Source organism: Neolamprologus multifasciatus, chromosome 16, assembly GCF_963576455.1.
Source record: "Neolamprologus multifasciatus chromosome 16, fNeoMul1.2, whole genome shotgun sequence".
NCBI lineage: Eukaryota > Metazoa > Chordata > Actinopteri > Cichliformes > Cichlidae > Neolamprologus > Neolamprologus multifasciatus.
In genome coordinates this window covers 17047263-17070883 of record NC_140454.1, presented here as the reverse complement: position 1 = coordinate 17070883, position 23621 = coordinate 17047263, and the positions used below count along the sequence as shown (strand labels likewise).

Here is a 23621-nt window from a genome sequence, read left to right as displayed (position 1 = left end):
ACACTTCCGTTCCTGAGCTTAAATTAGGCCAATAGTAGCATTTTCCGATTGAGACAAGGGATATACCATTGGACATATACTGGACATTCAAAACTTGCATTAAAAGCAGGGTTTGTCCCACCCAGCCTTCGACAACAACAAACACAGGATTGATTACTGCTTGTAAAAACAGTGACTGACAGTGTGGTGGTGAAATTTCATGCGGCCACTGTGCCCATACCGTATTCTATATCATCCTTATTCACAATTCCCTTTGCTTCCTGACAAGACCTACTAAGAATAGCAAGTGGATGTCCTCTGGGACTTATTTCCAGTTGACTGGCATTAGGGGCCCTTATGGTGTTTCAGGTGGCACACATAAGCAGACACAAACAACAGTGGAGGGTAGATATTCACACACACGCTGTTCGAAACAATCAAACACACTTTGTACGGTAATGGAAAGAAACACAATGTTTATTCACACAAAAAGAGAGTTGTATGGAGAAAAAAATGGATCAGCGTGAAATCCTCTTTTCTGTCACTGAGGCAGACAGACTGTGAGGGGAAAATGGAAGAGGGTTGCCAGGCGATGAGAGATGGAGTGAGAGGGGAGAGTTATTGTCTGTTAGAGAATTATGGCCCCAGGCGGCTGTCCCAGCTGTAGCCAAGTCTGGACAGAAAGCCATTGATTACATCCTGAAGGACGCTGAGGATGATGACTGTCAGAGGACAAGAGAGGGTGAGGGACGGAGAGAAAGCAACAATGCTGTCGACAAGAATATAATGGAGAATGTGCAAAGTCTCAAGGAAACGAATTATCCGATCTGGCAAAAGTCAGACTTCATCAACATGTTTTCATTCCACCTCACACTTTCATTTTTTTTTTGTTGTTGTTGGTGTTGTATCTGTGTATGGCCATCTTTCTCATTTTCAAGTGCAATCAGTCACATTCAATGAGTGCCCTGAAATAGGTGCAGCAGGGCCAGAGAGAAAAGGGAATGTTTTTTTTTTTATTATTAATAATATGTATTTGTTTCACCCAGTCTATCTCTTTTCTCTCTCCCTCTCTGATCACTCTTGTTTTCCAGTGTAGGTGTCTGTTGGCAGTAATATAAGGAGTTGGGAGATTGTTTTTAGCTTAATGAGGATAGTTTAGACTTGGCAAGCAGTTGAGTGTAGATCGAACATCGGCGCTTAGAGGAAATCTCCCCCCTGGGTTTTCTTTGTTGCATCACCGTTAATTTTGAGGCGCTCTCTCACAGTCAAGCTTACAAATTCACACTCACGCACACACACAGCTGTCTTTTGACACCTGCCCCGTAATGATGCTGGAGGATACTTGGAAACTGAGAAATGCTTTACCTGTGAACTCTTAGATAAGTATGGTCTTTTTCAGCCGTGGACTTTCTTCCTCCTGGTACCTTTGCTGAAACAAAAACTCCAGAATGTGATTACTTTTTAAACTTTATTATGTAAAGATTTATCATTAGTCAAATAAAAAGCCCATTTGACTGTGTGCCAGCCTAACCTTCTTTCCCCTCTTCTTCCATCATGTAGAGTCCTCCTTCTCGGTGTCAGCCTCATCGCGCACACCATCCATAACCTTCGGAGACTCCTTTGATCTCCTGTGCCTGGTTAAGCCCCGCCATAACCCACGCGTCCCCACTTCCGTCACCTGGCACTTTAAGCCAGCTGGAACAGAAATCGATGGCGAGGCTGAGGGAGAGTTCAAAGAACTGGTGACTTTCACGCGCGAAGGCACGCTGCAGTGGGGGGAGCAACTGCTGGGATTGGGCACCCGCACCACAGTGGACCGCTCCCACTCCCACACCAATTTCTGGCTGTCTGTGACCCGGGCCGGGCGCCGTGAGGCGGGCAAATATCGTTGCACTGCAGTCCTGTGGAGGAGGAACTACGACAACAGCTGGAGCAGAGTGGCCAATCGCACTTCCAACCCACTTGGCATCAGTGTCCTACAGCCAGGTAAAGCTGCAAGGCTGTGTTGCCAGGTTGACACACACCTAATTGGAGTGGACACAGACCAGCACACAAACGGGGATAAACACAGATTCAAACATACAGTCACACACATACAGACACACACAGACTTATACACTTTCAAATAGGGTGAAGGCACCAGAGCTTAGAGGATTTCTACCTGCTCTAATTGCTCTTAGTCTGTGGTTTAGCCACTAATTGGAGTTTCTGTGGATGTCCTTGTGTGTGTGTGTGTGTGTATGACTGAGTATGCAGGGCAGGGTGGAGCCTCCTAATGGAGCGCAGTGAATGGATTGCTAAATATCCCACAGGAAGAGAAAACTGAGTGAAGGAGGGAGGAGAGAAAGTAGCAAAGGACAGAGACGGAACGAGAGAGAAAGTGTGATAAAGGGAGTGAGCGATCTGTCCTTGAACCCTTTTCCTCAGCGGAGGCATTAAACTGTCTACTCCGCCCTCATTGGCCTTCTGTGCTTCACAGGCACACTCACATGCACGCACAGAACCCATTCAGACACAGCCCAATTAGTGGGCGAATGCAAACAAACTCCCCCACAAAGAAGCGCAAACCCGCTTTCGCCCAATTTAGCCCAGTCTGGTGTACCTTAACAGTACAATACTTCATTTATTCAGGTGAATTTACCTCCGGAAAAAAGCTCATCCTGCTGATAAAATAACCCACTATTTTCGTAGGATTTAAAGCAGTCCAACTAAGCATTGTTGTACCTGCTGTACAACAGGGGATCAAATTTGTTGGATTTAGCAGGAAGAATGTCAGCGAGATGTGTGGGTGGGATGACAAGTAGGCTTTCAACGTGTTGAAATAATATCAGCAATCATTGAAGTGAAATAGAAAGATTTGGTGTTCTATATGTGACCGTGAACAATGCGTGCCTGCAGGCACCTGTTCAGGTGGGGATAAGTGAGATGCTGTATTGAGTTCAGAGGCACTTTGTGATGATCAACAGCACTTTTCAAGTCGGCCAGATGAATGTCGTCGCATGTATAGTATGAATAGTCTTTCATTCCGTGGTGCTGTTAATTCAGATGCTGTTGCAGAAAGTCATACTGCAACAGATTAGCAAAGCATCTTATGGTGAAAGTCAGTTTGGTTGTTTTGACCAAGTGTCCCACGTCCAGTAGAATTTCAGCAAAATCATATTTTCATCAGAACATGTTCTTGTCAGTCAGTACAATACACTGACTCAGCTTTCGTACTTGATCCAAGGTCAAGATGACCCAGCTGAACATCACCTCTCTTCCTGTTCTCAAACTCAACTCAGACTTAATGTCTCTCCCGCTGCGGTCCTCAGTGTAACCCACGCATGCACCTCCAGATGGGTGCAGATGGGACTAAAACATGTATTAAACAGACCTACAGAAGCACCACAGTGCAGAGACGATGCTTTACTTGCGTGACTGATTCTGCTCTGACCTTATCCGCTCATGCAGACCGCGCTGCATCTCCGGCCCCTTCAAAAAGTATTTGGAAATCGACTTATCATCTTGAATGCTCATTTACCTCCTGCCCGTGTGCAGTTTACTTTGTTTATCCATAACCAGAAAAATGTAAAAGGACACAAACACACAGAGACAAACATTTCATAGCAATCAGGGGTCTCCTCCTTCCACTCTCTTTTCCAGCGGTGTCTGTCTCTAAGACAAAGTGATCGGTTAGGTTGGTAATGCCATTAGTTACCATGACGATGTGATCAGTTATTGACTTCAATCCAATCAGTAACCGTAACGATGCAGTCATTCTGTGCATGAGGGCACTGTCACACAGGGGAGAGCGAGCGATTGATTTCCTTTATCTCATTGGTTGCCAAAGCTTATTTCAGTCATGGTCATGCCATGTTCATGTCCACTGCCTCTTATGGGGTTTTCTATCTTCTTCTTCTTCTACATTTCTTTTTTTGGTTGTGTTGTCAGACCTGCATTTAGGCCGATGATTCATTTGTCAAAATGTAGGACGTCTCTTTCTGCCTCATGCCTCTCCTCACCATCTGTTTTTCCTCACTGTTTTCCTAAATGTTAACCACTCCTGGCTAAATGAGCGGCTGGCATTTACTGTTCCTCTCCCACAGAAGTGGGATAAAGGAGAGTGTGTGTAATGAGGTGTGAGCAAACACAGCATCTGACCAGATACATAATTGAGAGACTTTAAACCATGCTTCCAGAGGTACTTTTTCAATATGTATGAGCTGCTTCGGCAGCGTACATACATACTGCATATGGGCATGCTGCACACCTTATGGTCAGCTTCTGAAAGCTTTCATGTTAATACCTGACAGGTTGACCAGCTTGTTAAAAATGTACCGTTAAGAAACCTTGAAATCTGGCTACTTTGACCTTTGACCTACTTTGATGCACCACTACATTCAAATAATAATAATAACATATATATATATATAAAAACACCCAGCACGCCCCTGCGGGCGGTTTATCCTTCAAGCTTGGGTCCTCTACCAGAGGCCTGGGAGCTTGAGGGTCCTGCGCAGTATCTTAGCTGTTCCCAGGACTGCGCTCTTCTGGACAGAGATCTCCGATGTTATTCCCGGGATCTGCTGGAGCCACTCGCCTAGCTTCGGAGTCACCGCACCTAGTGCTCCGATTACCACGGGGACCACCGTTACCTTCACCCTCCACATCCTCTCGAGCTCTTCTCTGAGCCCTTGGTATTTCTCCAGCTTCTCGTGTTCCTTCTTCCTGATATTGCTGTCATTCGGAACCGCTACATCGATCACTGCGGCCGTCTTCTTCTGTTTGTCTACCACCACTATGTCCGGTTGGTTAGCCACCACCATTTTGTCCGTCTGTATCTGGAAGTCCCACAGGATCTTAGCTCGGTCATTCTCCACCACCCTTGGGGGCATTTCCCATTTTGACCTCGGGACTTCCAGGTTATACTCGGCACAGATGTTCCTGTACACTATGCCGGCCACTTGGTTATGGCGTTCCATGTATGCCTTGCCTGCTAGCATCTTGCACCCTGCTGTTATGTGCTGGATTGTCTCTGGGGCATCTTTACACAGCCTGCACCTGGGGTCTTGCCTGGTGTGATAGACCCCAGCCTCTATGGATCTTGTACTCAGAGCTTGTTCTTGTGCTGCCATGATTAGTGCCTCTGTGCTATCTTTCAGTCCAGCTTTGTCCAGCCACTGGTAGGATTTCTGAATATCAGCCACCTCCTCTATCTGCCGGTGGTACATTCCGTGCAGGGGCCTGTCCTTTCATGATGGTTCCTCGTCTCCCTCCTCTTTCTTGGGTTTCTGCTGCCTGAGGTATTCACTGAGCACGCTGTCAGTTGGGGCCATCTTCGTGATGTATTCTTGGATGTTCGTTGTCTCATCCTGGACTGTGGTGCTGACACTCACCAGTCCCCGGCCCCCTTCCTTCCGCTTAGCGTACAGTCTCAGGGTGCTGGACTTGGGGTGAAACCCTCCATGCATGGTAAGGAGCTTTCTTGTCTTTATGTCAGTGGCTTCTATCTCCTCCTTTGGCCAGCCTATTACCCCAGCAGGGGTAATAGGCTGAATACCCCACCTGATCACGGGCAGGGCGTACGTGTTGATGGCCCGGATCTTGTTCTTACCGTTCAACTGACTCCTCAGGACTTGCCTGACCCTCTGCAGGTACTTGGTGGTTGCAGCTTTCCTAGCGGCCTCTTCATGGTTCCCATTCGCCTGCAGGATCCCCAGGTACTTGTAACTGTCCTCTATGTCTGCAATGTTGCCTTCTGGTAGTTCAATCCCTTCAGTTCTGACTACCTTCCCTCTCTTTGTTACCATCAGACTACACTTCTCCAGCCCGAACGACATTCCAATGTCATTGCTGTATAGCCTGGTAGTGTGGATCAGTGAATCGATGTCTCGTTCACTCTTGGCATACAGCTTGATGTCATCCATGTACAGGAGGTGGCTGACAACTGCTCCGTTCCGTAGTCGGTATCCGTAGCCAGTCTTGTTAATGATCTCACTGAGGGGGTTCAGGCCTATGCAGAACAGCAGCGGGGACAGAGCATCTCCTTGGTAGATCCCGCACTTGATGGTGACTTGTGCTATGGGCTTGGAGTTGGCCTCTAGTGTTGTACGCCACATCCCCATTGAGTTCCTGATGAAGGCTCTTAGGGTCCCATTGATCTTGTACAATTCTAGGCATTCCAGTATCCAGCTGTGGGGCATTGAGTCATAGGCCTTCTTGTAATCAATCCAGGCAGTGCACAGGTTGGTCAGTCTGGTCTTGCAGTCTAGGCTGACTGTTCTGTCTACCAGTAGCTGGTGTTTTGCACCTCTGGTATTCTTGCCAATTCCTTTCTGTGTCCCGCTCATGTATTGACCCATGTGCCTAGGATGAGGGACCTATATATATATATATATATATATATATATATATATATATATATATATATATATATATATATATATATATATAAATATATATAAAAATATATATAAAAATATATATAATATAATAATATATATTATATATAATAATATAAAAATATATATAAAAATATATATATATATATTTTTTTTTTTTAGTGGCTTACCAATGTATAAAGAATCACCCAATAGAAAAACAGCTTCTCTCAGCTTTCTGATGGTCTATTATACCGCTATCTTTAATTCAGAAGAAAGGTATATGTGTGCCAAGCATAGGGAGGTTTGTATATGTGAAATGGCGCTCTTCATTAAGATATCACTGAACTTCAAAAGCAGGGACTTAAAACTTGTTTGCCCTTGATCAACAGAAGAAAATAAAAATGTTGGAAGTCGATGAAAGCCGGACCAAACCCTCTGAGAAGGAGTAGGCTGGTCAGCATTATACACCGTCAAACTAGTGGGGTGTCTGTAGCCCAGTCCAAACCTACATTTTCCAGATTTCATTAACAGTACGATGCCTGTCCTATGGGTCATATCAGACAACCACCATATCTGCACACACATGCAGTTATTATATTCATTGTGAGAGGCAACTCTGTGCAGGGGTTTGGCTTGAATTATCCACCATAGCCTACATGGAGAAAACCATCGCTCACATAGGAGCACAACCATCATCATCCTATACAAGAGCACAGTGTGCATGTGTGCGTGTGTACACACATTTGGAGGGGGGTTGTCTCCCTGAGCAAAAGTGTAATTATCTTATGATGGAACATGATTCCGTATTAGATCCCACAGCAGAGTATAGTCGCCAACAAACGGAAATAACATAAACACGCCGTGGCTATACAGCTTCACGTACAGTGGTAGTGATATTAGATTTCACCTGATTGAGTTTTCTCTTTGTATCTTTCTGAAACGCAATAATGGCAAACACATGTTCAGCATGGCAGAACACCAGGGAAGCCTCAGTCTCTCTAACACAATCTAATATCATCTACTCATAACGCAGACTACACACACACACACTCGTACGCAGAAAACACAAAACTAATTATGCTGAATCTTCCCTAATGGAACGAGAATTTAGATTAATGATAATTTGGGGAGATCAATACATTTTTCTCATCACTGTAGTGTGTGCGTGTGCACTTTTGTGCGCGCGTGCGCGTGCGTGTCTGGTATGAGGAGCGGGATATTAAGGCCGGCTGGTTATTGGCTGAGTTAGAATGATGATGGTGATGATGGGCTGGGGTGTCCCACTTAGAGTTTCTCCTCATCTAATCACCCACACATGCGTTTCCCTGGCTACCTTTCGCTCACATGATCAAACATCGCAGTGCAGGAATGGATTCCTTTTTTATTTTTGCTTGTTCCTAGCCTCCTCTCTTGTTTTGCTCCCTTGTGGTTGCGCTTTGAGTTAGAGAATATATGCCTCATACCGTCATGTCCCGCCTTGTGGGCCAGCAGTTGGAGATGCGTGCGCCCTCCTTTCATGCCACTGAAGTAGTTGCCTCCCAGGCTTTTATTGATAATGCTGCCTTCACTGCAGTGACTGGAGATTGCTGCGTATCAGGGAATAGATGGGAGCTGTCTGTCTTAGGGCCTGGCCTGTCACCCTCATGTCTTCCTTTTCTTTCTATATTGTGTTCTCACTCTTCCCATAAGTATCTAATGTCTTCTTTCCCCTTTACTCTCACTTAGCTGCATGTTTCCCTGCAAACGCCCCCAGCTTCTGCATCAGTCTTGTGATTTTCAGTATTTTATAATTCCCTTCTTCCCTCCTCCTCATAATTCTTCAGATAGCTTCTTCACCATTGTTAGTATTTCCTGTATAATAAGGATATGGAAGCTCTGCTTGTTTTTTGCACAATAGAGGCTTTACCACAGTGTCATTGCTGGTGACAGGGTTCTAAATCTTTTTTGTGCCCCTTTCTTTTTTCCCTTTTTTTTTGTTGGCCTGCGATGGATGTAGTTTGGGATTGCCACAAGCTCACCTGCGGCAGAACTCTGTGTACGGGGCTGCTGCATCCATTTCTGAAACACATCACCTGCCTCATCAAATGTGTTCTTTGCATATGCAAATGTTCAATGTGCAGTCATGGGCCGTTTGTCTGCACACGCGCGCATAAAAGCGCAAGGTCGTGATGTGTGATAAATTAAGAGACTTTGAGGGGTGTGGTGAAACGGAAAATAATTTCCCAAAAAGGTTTTTTGATTAATCATGTCTGTTTCAGACATTCAAGGTCAGGTTCCCTCCAATCACGTCTTCTTCTTTCTCACGTGAGCGAATCCTCACGTTCTCTCTCGTGCACTCACAACGGCACATTTTTCTGTCAAACCCAATCCAATCTCGGGCTCGTTTCCTTGTTCGGCCATATCTGCCGACACAATGAGATTCTCTGTGTTGTGTCTCTCCATCTCTCATAAGCACCCATGTGTGTATATGTGTGTGTGTGTGTGTGTGTGTGTGTGTCCTGCTGCTGCTGTAATTGAAGTCGTAACTCAGAGCTAGATACAGTGCTGCTGCTCCCCATGTAAATCAGCAGCTAATAGTAGGAGCGAGCAGAAAACGGCCCTGCAGTGCTGCCTCCTGAGTACACACCCGCTCTCGCCCTCTTCCATCCTGCACTAACAGAAGGGCCACTGTTCTGTGGTTTAATGTGTATAATGTGTTTTATGCTCATCGGCAGACCCCTTTCAAACACACACACAGGCAGCATGAAGACACATGGCTCAGTCTGATACATCTTGTCCTCTCCCCTTTGTGCAAAGTTTTTCTGGGTCATTAATGTCCCGAACGTTGCCCTGACCCCAAGAGGATGCACACCTCTTGTGCATTCTGTTCCTGCTGTCCAGCCTGCTTACAACAGTCAGTCTTTCAGACAGGCAGGCAGGAAATAGGAAATGAATTTGATTTGACATTGTGTTTTACAACTAGCTATGAATATATATTGCATGGGTTTGCCCTGTATGCGGATGTGTTCAAGGCTGTCCTTATGTGCAGATATCCCTATAATAGGCCCAGTCTTAATGAAATTATTCAGGGGGAGTTGTGGAGTAGAATTGAGAAGTGGTGATATCCCTTTGACACAATGGGATCATAGATACATCATGGTCGTTAGCATAGACATTAGCCTCCTAGTTCAGAAGAGAAGCCAATTGTCAGTCGGGTGAAGCCTCTCCCTTGTTGCTTCTGACACTCTTATCTATGCCCCCGCTCACAGAGGTCCAGACAAGCTGGCATTTGTAGCATTGTATGTTGTGTGTAAAGTGGCAGGGGTTGGCAAGTAGCATCAGGCCAAAGCGTGCTGTCCTGCAGGGGATTGGGGTGTGTCTAAAGCCTTCAGTCCTGACATGCTTGGTGTCCTGGCTGTGGATAAGCCCCAGGCTGTGCTAAGGCTAATGCTAAAGGCGGAGCAGGCAGCCATTAAGACTATAAGTCCTCTGGAGTGGAGCTGAAGAGGCTGCCTGCTGCTTTTCAAAATCCCCCCAGGAGCATGTTCTCACTTTCTGTCTTTTACATCTCTCTCATCTTTTCCAGGCTCTCTTCCTCCCTCTGCACCCTCACTTTCACTTGTCTTGTGAATATCTGTTCAGCTGATGATTTATCCCTTAACTTTCCCATTTTTCTCTCATCCTGTCTTCTTTAAAAAAAAAACCTCATCCCTCTCTATGTTTGCCTTTTTTTTTTTTTTTTTTGCTTTTATTCATTCCTCTTGTGTGTGGCTCTTTCTCCCTGTCTCTTGCCCACTTTTTCTCCCTTTAAAGTGGAGGCAGTATATTGTGGCCTAGTAGAAAGCTTGTCAGCTCAGTGGTCATTAAGTAATCATTAGACTATTTAAAAAAAAAAGAAGCCAAAGTCTTAGGCAGAGACCCAGCAGCACCTCTGGCGTTCACACTTCTGCCTCATTAAAATTAATGTATCTACAGGTTAGTCTGTTGAATATTCATGCAAGCATCAGGTGATTAGAGAGACTGACATAAATGACTGTAGGGCAAAGAGGTTATGAGTGATCAATACAAAGACTGTGATGAAGGCACAGGACGAGAGGGTTGAATCAGATTTTTTTTTTTTACCTGAAACTCGATGTATTAAAAGACTTCACCTAAAGCAGCCACAGCACAAAACACACACGCAAGAAAAGAAAAAGGAAAATGAACTGCAATTTTCTCCCTTGACAAAGAAAAAAGGATAACTTTTTTCTTTGATTTACCATCTCTAGCTGTATTCTCCTCTTCTGAGCGCTCGGCCGGGCAGTTTTGTAGATCCTTTGAAGTTATCCTAAAATTTTGTTTCGAGCATGTGCGTGTGTGAGCTGTGGTTGGTATGCTCTGATGTGCCACAGTAGCATCACAGTAGCTGTACACTTCTCCTCCCCCTGGACTCAAACTTGTTTTCATCTGCTATGCTTCATAAACAACAATTGTGCAGTGCTGCTTTTGGGATTTGCAGTGCACTTTGCTATCCCCCTTTTTTTTTTTTTTGCATCAAAACTGGGCTGTTGTTTGTAGCCTTTATGTACTTGCCTCCACTGATGACTAAATGGAATAAAGACAGTTTTGTCTCAACTCTGCACTTTCCTGTAGCTATTAAACCAGACAATATCCGCACACATGGAGAAGGGATGAGATGAGGGTTCAGTGAGCCAATTAGTGTGACTGCACTGTGTGGATTTGTGTGTACTGTAATGACTGTACATGCCCAGCAAACTGCTGAAACACAGTATTTCCAGTAGAGCCGAGACAATTGTGGACTGAGCCGTGCTCTGTCTCTCATTACATCTCCATTTCATCAAGTAAAATTCGTTTCAGGCTTTCTGCGGAGCAAAAATCAGACTTTTTGATTAAACGTTATTCAGTCATGGATGCTGATGTAAGGTTTAACTGAGTTGTGGTTTTTTTTTTTTTTTACTTGAGGATGAGCTCACTGACATTCTTAAATATATCCTGGCCACCCTTGTTGATCATGAAGAAAGCGTTGCCCTGGAAACCACAGAGGCAGGTGAACAGTGCAAGATGCTGTCAACGTTAATGCTCAAGGTTAAATGAAAAATTGTTATGTTTATTCCATGAGTTTAAAGAAGAGAATTCAAGTGTTACTACATAAAGAATTCAGTGCGTTGCTGTTCACACCCAACTAACAACTTGACTGGCATGTGAACTAATGCGGAGCAGTGAGAACAAGTGTTTCCAATTACGGATTTGTCTTACTTCGTGGATGAACCCTTGAGGCTTATTAAAGAAACGCTGTAGCAAAAAGCGTGTGATGACAGTTAAAAAAAGGTATCGACAGCCTTGCTGACACACAAGAATGCAGAACTACTCTCGCTGTTTAGGGAATGCACATAGATGATAAGCATCCTTGTTAACAATCAACGCTTGAACTGCCTCCCTGTGCTGGTTTTCTTCCCACAACATAATGAATCTTCCCCCATCAGTGCTGCACATAAAAAAGCACTGCGCACTGTACGCACATCATCCTGAATTTTTAGCTCGTCTGCTGCTTGCGTCAGCACATGCACTCTTGGTAGGAATGGCTATAGTGTAGCTGACAGAAGGAACTTCGCTCTCTGTGGGAATGGACATGTGTCAGGATTTGACAGGCTGATCTGTGATGTCGCTTTCACAGCATGAGGATTCTGCAGGGAGCGGAGACTTTTAAGATGTTTTGGCATATGAAAAGATGCATTTTCTTTCCTTTAATTTTGCTTTCTGCTTTTGCGCTCATTGTTCTCAGATTTTCTTTTTCTTCTACTTCTTTTTCTTTGTTTTGGTTGTTGTTGTTTTTTTGTCCCTTCAGTGTATGCTTGACTGAGCAATAATAACTTGTAATAGTTCATGATGCTACCTAATAGCTCTCAAATAATTAGCCTATTTTAGATTTTTAAATGGCATATCTGTAAACACTGATGTACGAAAAAAGGCTTTCAGCCCCCAGTTTTTCTCCTGGCTGCCGATTCAAACTTCAGAATGGAAATGGCAGAGAATCGCTTTGTCCTGTGCCAATCCAATCCTGCATGGTTCCACTTCAGGAGGTTCGGAAGTAATTCTCCTGAAAAAAAAAAGAAAAAGAAAAAAGGATTGCCAGGATTCCACAGGGCTCTACCGCAATTCCGGATAGGGACATTGTCGGGCTTCCTCCCAAGTCTAGTGGGTACAGAGGTAAAGGGGCAATGATGATGACTAATTTAAGATGCTAGCTTTACTCTTATGCAACATGGTGGTCTCACAACGTCTTGTAGACAGGCGTCTTTTGAATGCAGCTAAACACATGCATACTGAATGTACGCGGCAGCTTTGAAATATCACAAACGGCTCTCATTTTAGCATGCTTGCCAATCTGTGGATAAGGATGAGCTTCTCTAGGCAGATGGCTATGACCCTAGGCAGTCAATCATTCAGTCAGTCATAGCAAAGCCTAGTGTGAGCTAGAAGGGTGCATGAATTTGGGGATACAGAAGGTTGTTTTACAAAGGAGAAACATAAAAAGGAATTGGGAAGCTTTAAAAGGAGGTCAGATATAGTTCAAGTTATCAAACAGGAAACAAAATGTACATGACAACTCATTAACATCTAATTAATACAAATGCACTGCACATTGCACATCATATCTGTTCTTATTTACAGTTTTGGGGTTTTTTTTACAGATATGCCTGACTCTCAAAGCATCAATACCCAAATTTTCCTTTGAAAACTAATTTTTCAATAAAATCTTTCTTTTAACTTGGGGGGAAAACAAATGTCAAACTGTGCTTCCATCTCAAAATATAAAAAAGGTTCAGAAATGGTCGGATGGAGGATAAGTGGAAAAAGAATATGGATGTCATCCAGCATTTTATGCCAGCTTTAGGTACTCGACAGTTTTTCATATTCAGTGGAACAGATGCATTGCAGGATTGCCAAAACTGTAGGCTTGAGAATCTATGGTGCTATTTGTGATCTGAAGTATGTGATATCTAAGTATCAATTTTTTATTTTTTTTATTTATTTATTTTTTTTTTTTTGGGGGGGGGGGGGGGGGTTGTGTCTGTTTAATCTTTATGTTGTTAATTACAATAAAAACTGCATCTATAGATGCATTACAACAGGCAGTTTTTTAAAACTGCTGTTTTAATCCATCCAGAAATCACCCATGTCCTTTAGATAATGCTAGCTGATACCTCAAAATGTGTTTTACACTCATTCTGGTGTGAAGAAAGATGGCATTTCCTCAAGATGCATGTCTATAGCTGCTAACATGTATGAAATCTGTTTCCCTGCACACGAGTTCTACCAGTCAAATTGTTGTTGTGCAGATAAGATGGTTAAAACTAGTTATAGAGGTGGTGGTCCAATTCCACTGGGGAAAAACTGCTAAAAAATAAACTATAAATGCAAAACTATGCAGACCTGTTTGGCTTAATGTATGAATATTTGATTGCTTGTAAGTACCCCTGTTGTTATGATTGTTGAAGACAGATCTTCACTGCATTATAACAAGTATTTTCAGGTCTCATGTAAATTACAGAAGCTCTTACATCATGAAAAAATGTGCTTTTCACGACAGGAACGGAGAATTATGAAGTGCAGGTGGACATAAGATGTATGAAAACACACGATTTCTGTCCTTGTGTTTTCATACATCCTATGACAAGGATGTACATGTCTACACGCATTTTTGTGGTTTTCTACATACTTTGTGCTCAACTAATCCCTCTCCCCCCAGGCATTTGACAGTGGGACTCTGGTTGTGGTCACACCTGATGTACCTGCAACTAATCCTATCGCACAACCAATGTCACTGTAACCAATCCTGTCACAGCACTCAGGGCAGCCTCAGTTCCTTCCTGACATCTCAGTCACACCTCACTGTCATCTCCTTCCTCTCCTATCTGCTCTCTTCCCTCCTTGCTTGACTTTATAAATGGATCCCTACTTCGTTTACTTTCTGGCAGACTGACAAGACGCCCCCCCCCCCCCCCCCCCCCCCCCCCAACTGCTTTTGTCTTATATCTTACTTAATAACGTAGCCCTACTTTGCAATCCACCCCACTACCATTCACCCTTGTCTCTTCTCCTGTTCTGCATCTTATCATACATTTTTACTTTGATACCAGCAGACCTCCCATCCTTGCAGCTTTGGTTTTCTTGACATTTCCCTCTCCTTCCTGTTCCCTTCTTTCTCTCTTTCTTCATCAACCGCTGCACCCACCCACACATCACTATCTTTTCCTGCCCTGGTGCCACCAGAAATAAACCTAGCAACATGTCGTTTGTCACAAAACAGAAATTGCATTGTGTACCTGTCACCAGCGCTCACATTTTCCTATACCCATAGAAATGACTGTCTGCTCCTTTTCCTTTTCTCCCTTTTCCCCCATCTCCCTTCATTCCGTGCAGAGAGTAAGCTGAGAGTGCAAAAGAACAACCAGTCTCAGGTGTACCTGGAAGACAGCCGTGTCAGGATCAATTGCTCCATCAGCTCCCAGACCAACCAGGACTCCCAGCATACCGTGATGTGGTACGTGAGACGAGCGACCGGGTCGGAGGCTGACGAGCTCCTGCTAAGGATCGAACGCTCCGGGGCCTTCGAATATGGCGCCTACGCAGATGAGGAGAGACTGAGACGGCGTGTGCAGGCTGAGAGGTTGTCACCCCGTCTGTATGTGCTGACGCTGAACAGGGCTGAAAGCAGCGATTCTGGCACGTACTACTGCTTGGTGGAGGAGTGGCTGAGTGACCCAGATGGAGTCTGGTATCGACTCTCCCGGGATTCCTCAGGGTTCACGCAGGTTCTGGTCAGAAAACCAGGTGAGCAAGCAGTGCTTTTCCCTTTAACCAAATCCATGTTTATTCCCACTGCAGCGAGGTAGCAGCTGCCACTTAAGCCCTACATTTTATGATCCTTTAAACCACTTAACCATTGTTAACTCAATCCTTCCTCCAACTTGCTTTCCTCCCTCTATGACATGCTATGTCTCACTCCAATGACCTTACACCTGCCCCAGCCAGAGCTCAGGTGGAAAAAGATGGATTGAAGTCATGCCAGCTGATGGAAAACCCTAATCCTCTTGTCCAGAATTCAAAAACTTGAGCTTAAAGCTATGATGTTCCAACTGCCACCCACACTCTGACATCCCACCTCATTATAGTTATTTTAGGAACACTCCAACTTGTATCTTTTTCCTCTCCCTAACTGAATTTTCCCTTTTCTCATTTACCCAAACCCTCCTACTCTTCATATACAAAGAGATTCTTTGTCTCACCCCATAAATGCCAATAATAACTGAACAGTCCTGCTGAAGGTGACTTTTCAGGCACTTGGGGAGCAGTATTCATCTGCCAGGTGTGCTGTTTACAATGCAGAATTTATATCATTGATCAGGCATCTGTCCAACTAGAATGTGAGGATGAAAACACCTCGTGATTAGCCCATAGAGTGTGTTTTTAAGTTGAATCTGGTCTACCAGTGCATAGCTGAAGCACTCAGCTACTCACGCAAATGAAAATATTTTGAAATATGTGCATCGTATACAAGGCTTGTTTTGGGGAGACTAACTTGACCCTTTCATGCTTCAGAGAGTTAACACAATATATGTGGAAACTCCTCGTGCAACATGGACTGTAACTTTTATTATTCATGACCCTATAGATTTAAACTTTTATGGACATGTAAATATCTTCATAAGCTAAATATAAAATGTGGTATAAACTTCGTAGATGTTCATTAAGGTGTTAAAACATTCACCCAGAAAGTCATCCAGAAATCTGCCTGTCGAGAAAAAAGATGAGGGGAGACGTGTGCCAGAACTCTCCTTTTTTCCCCTGCTTTCCTGCTGTGCTTTCTGCTTCTCATTATGCTTTAACAAGGAGACCGTTCCAAAACTGTGTGTGAGATGAGTCCAGGCATGCCAAGTCTGTACTGTCATTTTTTTTAAAACTGCAGTGGAACTGGGTCATAGTACCACCCCTGAAGGACTGTAGTATAACTGCACACCAGACACAGTAGCCTTGGGGTAGGATCCAACCCTGCTGGGAAACTGAAAGACTAGTGATAGCTCTGGGCAGCGCTCTGAGATTTATTTATTTTTTCCTTTTTGTTTGTGCATTTGGGAAGTTTAGTGTCCCATTTTCAGAATCATTTGCTGTTTTGTAGTATTAATTTCTTTGGACTTGTTCAAATTAGAGCAATGACTGGCATTTATTTTGATTCATTTAAAAAGAACATCTCTTCATGATTTTATCAGTAAAACACTGAAATACAGCTACCGAATGCCAAACTGACAGCAAAGAAAAAAGAAAATCATCACAGAAGCGTTTTTTGTATGGGGAAAGATAATATTAATATGCTGCTATTCTGAAGATCTTCAGAATAGCAGCATGGTAACCTACTAATTAACTGATTTGTTTGTTTTGTATTTGAACTTGAACTAAGCTGAAATTATTAGAAATTTCTTGGAGAGCTTCAGGGTCTTCAATTTCTGTTTATTTTCCGGACCCCTGCAGAGGTTCGCTTGCAGGTTGAAGAACTGGAGTCAAACATGACTGTGGAAGAGTCCGGTCCAATCCGACTAGGCTGCAGCATTCCCTCACAGTCATCCCGAAACTCCCGCTTCTCCGTGTCCTGGTATGTAGAGCGCCCTAAAAACGACAACAATGAGGATCAGCCAGGGGAAGAAGAAGGAGACCGGGAGTGCGTGTTCTCCATTGGACATGATGCCGTTTTTGGAAATGGAAACTGCAGCCCCATAGAGGAACCCGGGCCAAATTCTCGCTTGCAGTTTGAGAGGATGGCCTCTGATCAGTACAGCCTGACCATTCAAGGGGCCCGGCCAACAGACGGGGGCCGATACTACTGCCACGTCGAAGAGTGGCTGCTCAACCCCCGCAACGTATGGTACCGCCTGGCCACCAACAATTCTGGGTACACTATTGTCAATGTATTACAACAAGGTAAGCTCGTAAAAGACAGAATCTTTTGATCTGTCGTGACACTGAAGATTGCACAAAGCTATACTTTTATCAATGGCTGCCTTCTAACAGCATACTGGTAATTTATTACCAATTAGCTACTGCTTATTTGGAAATCTAGGCTTATCGTATGTATTGTCACACTGTGCAGTCCTAATATCTCCTAATATGTGTTTTGGTGCAGGCAAATGGAAACTAATAATAAGCAAGTTATGCAGCTCTTAGTTACTTTTTTTTCTTAATTTCTATCTTGTGGGATCTGGCTTCCTCAGTTGCAATTAACAAGTAAAAATGAGAGCCAGACATGGCCGCTTACTGTTTAGCACTGAAGCTGAGTCATTTACAGTGTCAAAAACTGTGCTGGTATTTAAAGCAGTAAAATAAATCAAATTACAAGGCTCAATAAATGAGAGAAGATGATTTAGAAGTGCAAAAAGTGCAAGCTGTAAGAGACCTGCACTCTGTATTTATCAGTACTCAGCTATGTTTATTATTAACCCTCTGAAGTCTGACTCACATTGTCCTATTCGCTGGTTCCCCTGGTTTCATTGTGTAAAAATGCTTGTGTACTCTCATTTCTAACGAGTACAATCTGGTTATATACATCTTTTATTCAGTAAATTCTAGCCTATTCAAATGTGCTGCAGTGACGCCAGGTGAACTTCTAAAAGTTTGACTACAGACAGAAAAGAGAAAAACTCTGAATGTTCTCCATTTACAGTCATTAAGGCCATTTTGTTTTTCTCCATTACAGAGGGCCACAACATTTTCCTTACTTCCAGATATAGACTAGCTGATCAAAAAGGCACTGAGCTTATCTAAGAAACCTCTAAGTTCCTTCTGTTTTTGCCAAAACTTGGTAAAACTATTTTTAAAAGCCGGAAATCCTGTTAATTATTGTTTTGCACAAATTCTGAGAGGTGTAGTTTTCAATTTCTTTTTTTCCCCCACTCATTCTCACATAACCACATATTCATTCATGTGACATCATCCCAGCTTACATATGCTGATACAGCAGCTTCTCAGGTGGAAGTAAGAAATATAGTATGTATGTATATATATCAGCAAATGGTGATATTTTGACACATGAATGAGAAACTTTTGAAAGAATAAAACAACTAATGTGTTTATTTTCTGCCAACAGTGTCCACCGTCCAGTCAGTGGTGTGCTCCAATAGCTCCCTCTTCTACTTTGTCTTTTTTTATCCCTTCCCCATTTTTGGCATCCTCCTCATCGCCCTGCTGCTAGTCCGCTACAAGAGCCGCAACAACAGCAAGAGCCAAGAAGGCAAGAACGGTGCTCCCTTACTGTGGATTAAAGAACCTCACCTCAGTTACTCTCCCACGTGCCTGGACCCGCCAGCTCTCAGCCTGCACCCCGGCTCGGTCGACTAAGCAAGGGTCCTGCCCGACTGCCTCGCGTAAATCATGGATTTAGCCTACACTATGCCAGGGAGCAGATCTGGACTCCACCTTCAGACCTTACTGTCGTTCACTGCTGTGTTGAATTAGTCAATCAGTTGATCAGTTTGAAAATTCACACCCTGGTGGCTGTCTGTTTTATGTTAAAAAAGTGTGTGCGTGTGTGTGTGTGTGTGTGGATGAGGTTGTGTCTAGTGTGTAAGCACAATTAACTGTGCACGTGCAAAGTGTGGGAAAGGAAATATCATGAGGCTCTCTCATTTTCTTTTTGTTTTGTCTTTTTTTTGTGAATCTTAATTTCTTAGTTGCATCTTTATTACTCTGAATATTCGTCTATTTTTCGAAATAGTGCGGGGAGGGAAAAAAAACTGTGCACATGAGATCACGGGCCAATCTAGGAAGAACATTTAAGAGAAGGAACTCTATAATCAACTCTGGCATTAAGAGTATGCCAAAAAAAAAGTCTCAGCACTGATCCAGGAGCAGCTACAGCCTTGCCCACTATGCTGGTTGCCATAGTGATGCTCTGCGCCCACTGACTTCGTAGCTGCCGACTTGGTTGCCAGGCTGCATAGAGACAAAGGCTAGGACACACAAGTCTGTGTCCTAAGTGAGGATGTGTGTATGTGTGTTGGCCCACCTGCCTTCACAATGAGTTTAGCTTGGCAGACAGAAACAGGTCCTGGTGTGCCACTTAAACACTGCCAGACACTCTGGCCTTAGTGGGAGACTGTCCCACTCTTCTTCTCCCAGAAAAGAAACTGCAAGCGAAAGAGTGGGAGATGGGGAAATAATGGAAAATAAATGAACAGCTCCCTCCTGCTGTGGATCTATGTACTTTAACACAAGTGTTTTTTTTTCAGTGCCAAGTCCTCCTTATTTCCTCAACAGCTACTCTTTAAAATTTTTAAGGGGGGGGGGGGGGGGTTCAAAGGCAGATTGTAAATACGTCTTCTTACCTCCTGCTGTGGATTTATGGGACTTGTTGGCAAAAACAAAAGAAAAAAATGTACTTATGTTGAATCAGTTGAGTTGTCCTAGTTGAATTTCCACATTCTTGATTGAAATTGAATTCTTGCACATTTCTTTGAATTCCCCCGTACGACCACTTGGTCCTACATCTTTAAAAGATATCAGATGCATATTTTTTTTAAGGGATTTGTATAGCGCCACACTGAAGATTAAAAATGTGTAGATGTATCATAAACCACTAAACACATTATCTGCACATCAGAAGACCAGTTTATGATGACAAATGTTTGACTTTTGTGATTATTCTAAGGTTGTTGTTTTTTTCTATTTATTGTTTTATACTGTTTTGCATAGCTTTGTAAGATTTTCTTTTTTGCTTTGAATTTCAAAAAAGAAAAAAAAAATGCTTTTGCTTGTGTTGCCAGGCAACTGCACCAAGCACATATGTCAATAGCCTGTGTGTTGACAATGTGGTAGAAGTAGAAATGCTAGATTTGTCCTGCGCATTGCAGTCTGTAGCATTTCATACCAGGTTGTCAAGTTCGGTCAGTGTCAAAACACTGTATATCTATAACTATAATGAAATTTACTGTGGCTTTAAATATACAATAGTTGACCAGGCAAGTCACAAAAATAGATTCACGTAAATGCTTATTCAATTTTTTTTTTTTTTTTCTTTTTTGCTCGAGTCGCATTTATTTAGTGAAGTATGATGTAACACCTTAGGTAGGATGTTTGGTCAAAGACAGCAGAACTGTTTAACATGTCTTCTAATCAAGGATTCTGGCTGAAGGCATCCGTTTCAGCTCCCCTGACGCAAGGGAGAAGGATTGAAAACCTCTGTTGCCTTCTCTGGAGTGCCAGGGGAGGTGTGAAATCCTCTATCCAATGTGGGCCTAACCCCCATTCACTGCCAGACTGGATATGAAAACTCTTGAGAAACGTGACATTATTGTCGTCTCAGTCGTGTCAACGTGTATATTGCATGACAATATTGCAGGAGGAAATTTGATGTTTTGTAAACTTCGAACTCTCTGTGAATTGTGTTCGTGTGACAGAGCCCAGCCCAGCCCCTCCCCCGTCCCCGCCCCGACCCCACCCCAAACTTCCTGAGCCAAGAGTGAATACGAAGCCCCGGCCCCAGTCATCATTTACGATATCTGACTGCCAATTCTACATGCCCTTTGAGCCTGTGAAATAGATCATTTCAAGAATGGGTGTTGTGGAGACTGTGTTTGATATTTATTGCTCCTATTCGTCTTTTTAATGCTTTGCTTTTATGCAGCATTTCATTAAACATATTTATGTCAAAAAAAAACAACAAAAAAGAAGCTACAAGTATGTTTCCTATACTGTGACACGAGCTACACAGCTTCCTAGTTTCTTTTTTTAAATTTTCTCCAAATGATCCTTTTCAAGTAGACAATACCATTTTAATCTGAGTGAGGCTGGGAGTTAGAAATGTGATGCATGTGCAGCAAATACAGCTACAACTAACCTGATCAGTGTCATAACAGAACCTGGAGCATCAACTAGCCGTCCATCCGTTATTATGCATATGCCAACATGATTGGATAAACACATTTTTGCGGATCATATCCTATCCTGGGTCAGGTGCAAGGTGCTCGGGGGAGAAAAAAGTGCCACACAGTGGAAACGAGACAAGTAGTACCAGCTCAAAGGCCAGCAATATAACGAGGCAACATTTTGATTTTTGAAACTAAGCAAATTCTACATGCATAAAACTGGCCTGTCTTGTATGCATAGCGAAGGACTTCAGTGACAGATTTTTCCCCCTTTTTTGCATTATGATTTCTCAATGGTCCTAATTTTCTAAGTGTTCTCTCACATGAGCTTGCCTAACGAAGACCTCGGTGGTCAAAATATTGCCTTATTATTTTTGTGTTTGTTTACGACTACATCTCTTGACAAGATTTAAAAAAAACTCACAACAGGAAGGAAGTCAGTGACATAAATAACTGGTGTGGTTTGACAAAAATGGTTTCCCCTTCTTATGGGCTTGTGCTATCGTCAGCGCTAAATCGAAAGCTAAGAAGGAAAAAACAAAAAGTCTACATGAACTCATTTGTTGGTTGAGTGATTGCCTTTTATGAATCTCAGACATTTCCAGGGATGCTGGATGGGTAAACGGTGCCCACAGAACAGCTGCTTCGGCTTTAATGTGTAAATCCCACAATCTGAGACTTAATTCATGCAACATTAATTGTATCTTTCTAGACTTTAGCCAGGAAGTGGAGGATGCGGTTGTGGTTTTTCATGTCACGTTGCTCACTACCATCAATAGCGCTGTACAGTCAGTCTCTAGTGTTTCTGTGGTAATAATACCACCCATACCTCCCAAGATTTCTCCACACATTCTGACAGTCCTGTAGCTGTGTTTTGAGGGCTGCATGTTCTGGCTGTGTGCTGGCTCCGGATTTAGGTGTAAAACAGTGTGTGTTGATGTGTTCAGTTGAACCAGTGATGCTTTATTTTCACTGATGTATTTTTATATGACCATGGTTAATTTATTTTTCCTTATGTTATTCTATCGAATAGTTACCATTGTGACCATTGAAGAGACACTTAGCTATTGTCAGTTTATTGCAATAAAAATACATTGATTGCCTCTTCCTGTTTTGCTTCCAACCATATACATTTTGCAAAGTTTGGAGATGCGTCATTAAACCGATATATCTATCAGTTCTTTTCACAACAGTCACGACTTGCTGAGCTGCTTTCTACACCCTTGCAAAACATCTACATTTGCTTTAAATGATACTACCACTATAGGAGGCATGGTTTTCGTTCAGTTAGTGTAAGATTTTTGTCCTTTGCTGGGCAAGAGTTACTGTATTCTGTATGTTCCTTCACATTCTAAAGGGATAATGACCTAAAGCATGCTGCATAACAACCCAAGAGTTTATCAAGGTAAAACTGGGATGTTCTTCAATGGCCAAATCAGTCTAAACCCATCAGAGGATGACTTTCAGTTACTGAAGACAGAACTAAAGGCAGAAAGATGAGCAGCTCCCAAAAGTGGAAAACAAAGGACCAAACATGGCATTGGGTGATGTCCATGGGTTCTAGGCTTCAAAAGGATTGAATACTTTTGTTAAACCTCTTGAATTAAAGCTGAAACTCGGCACTCCAATCACATTTATAGTAAAAACATGTTGTGGTGGTGTACGGAGAAAATAATTACAAAACTTGTATCATAACTGTAAGTTGGATCTTAGAGATCCTCCCGCAAATTAACCAGCAACTTAAAAAAACCAAACACTTCTGCAGTTACATAACTCCAACACAGGTGGAATTTTTCAATCTTTTACCATCACTCCATCAAACACTGCAGCAGTAAACTGTCTTCAGTCAGTCTATGCCATTTGTTTTTCTCGCTCACTTTCTCCCAAATTCATATTTACCTGTTATAATGCACAGGAATACCCAGTGATGCCAAGAACAAATTCTGAAATTATTTCCATAAAGCATGGCCACAGAAAAAGAAAGGGTGAGGGAGAAAGAAATTGTGGTTTGGTTTTCATCTGGTTTTGTTATTCATGCAGATTCTCAACTTGCCTGAAAGGGAGGCCACCGTTAAAGATCTGTTGATGTAGATAGCTAGCACACACTGTTAACACATTGATGGTTGTTGGGTGTTTTTTGTGTGTGTTCTTTTCTGGCAAACTGTGTCGCAACTTCACAGGATGCAAAACACCAATTGTCCCCCTTTGAGCACTATTTCCCTGTCCCAGTTCCTTCAAGATTTCTGTGCTGTCTGTCTCCACTTTCTCAAGCATTCCCTCTATGAGGAAAGATGTGTTTTGCATACAAGTTACCAATAATCACAACTCCATAGTTCTTGCAGAGAATCTAGACACCTAAGGGCACACTTGGGCAGACAGTACTTAA

General features: G+C 43.0%; 1 protein-coding gene across 1 annotated transcript in view; it reads left to right on the top strand.

Moving 5' to 3' along the window:
- igsf3 (immunoglobulin superfamily, member 3) overlaps nt 1–20789 on the top strand; it is an 85398-nt gene extending 64609 nt beyond the window's left edge. The window contains exons 6-9 of the mRNA XM_085134581.1: nt 1540–1965; nt 14745–15155; nt 16851–17297; nt 18460–20789. Coding sequence (XP_084990707.1) covers nt 1540–1965; nt 14745–15155; nt 16851–17297; nt 18460–18710 — 1535 coding nt within the window. The 3' untranslated portion in view covers nt 18711–20789. The remainder of the gene's footprint in view (nt 1–1539; nt 1966–14744; nt 15156–16850; nt 17298–18459) is intronic.
- The last annotated feature ends 2832 nt before the right edge of the window (nt 20790–23621 follow it).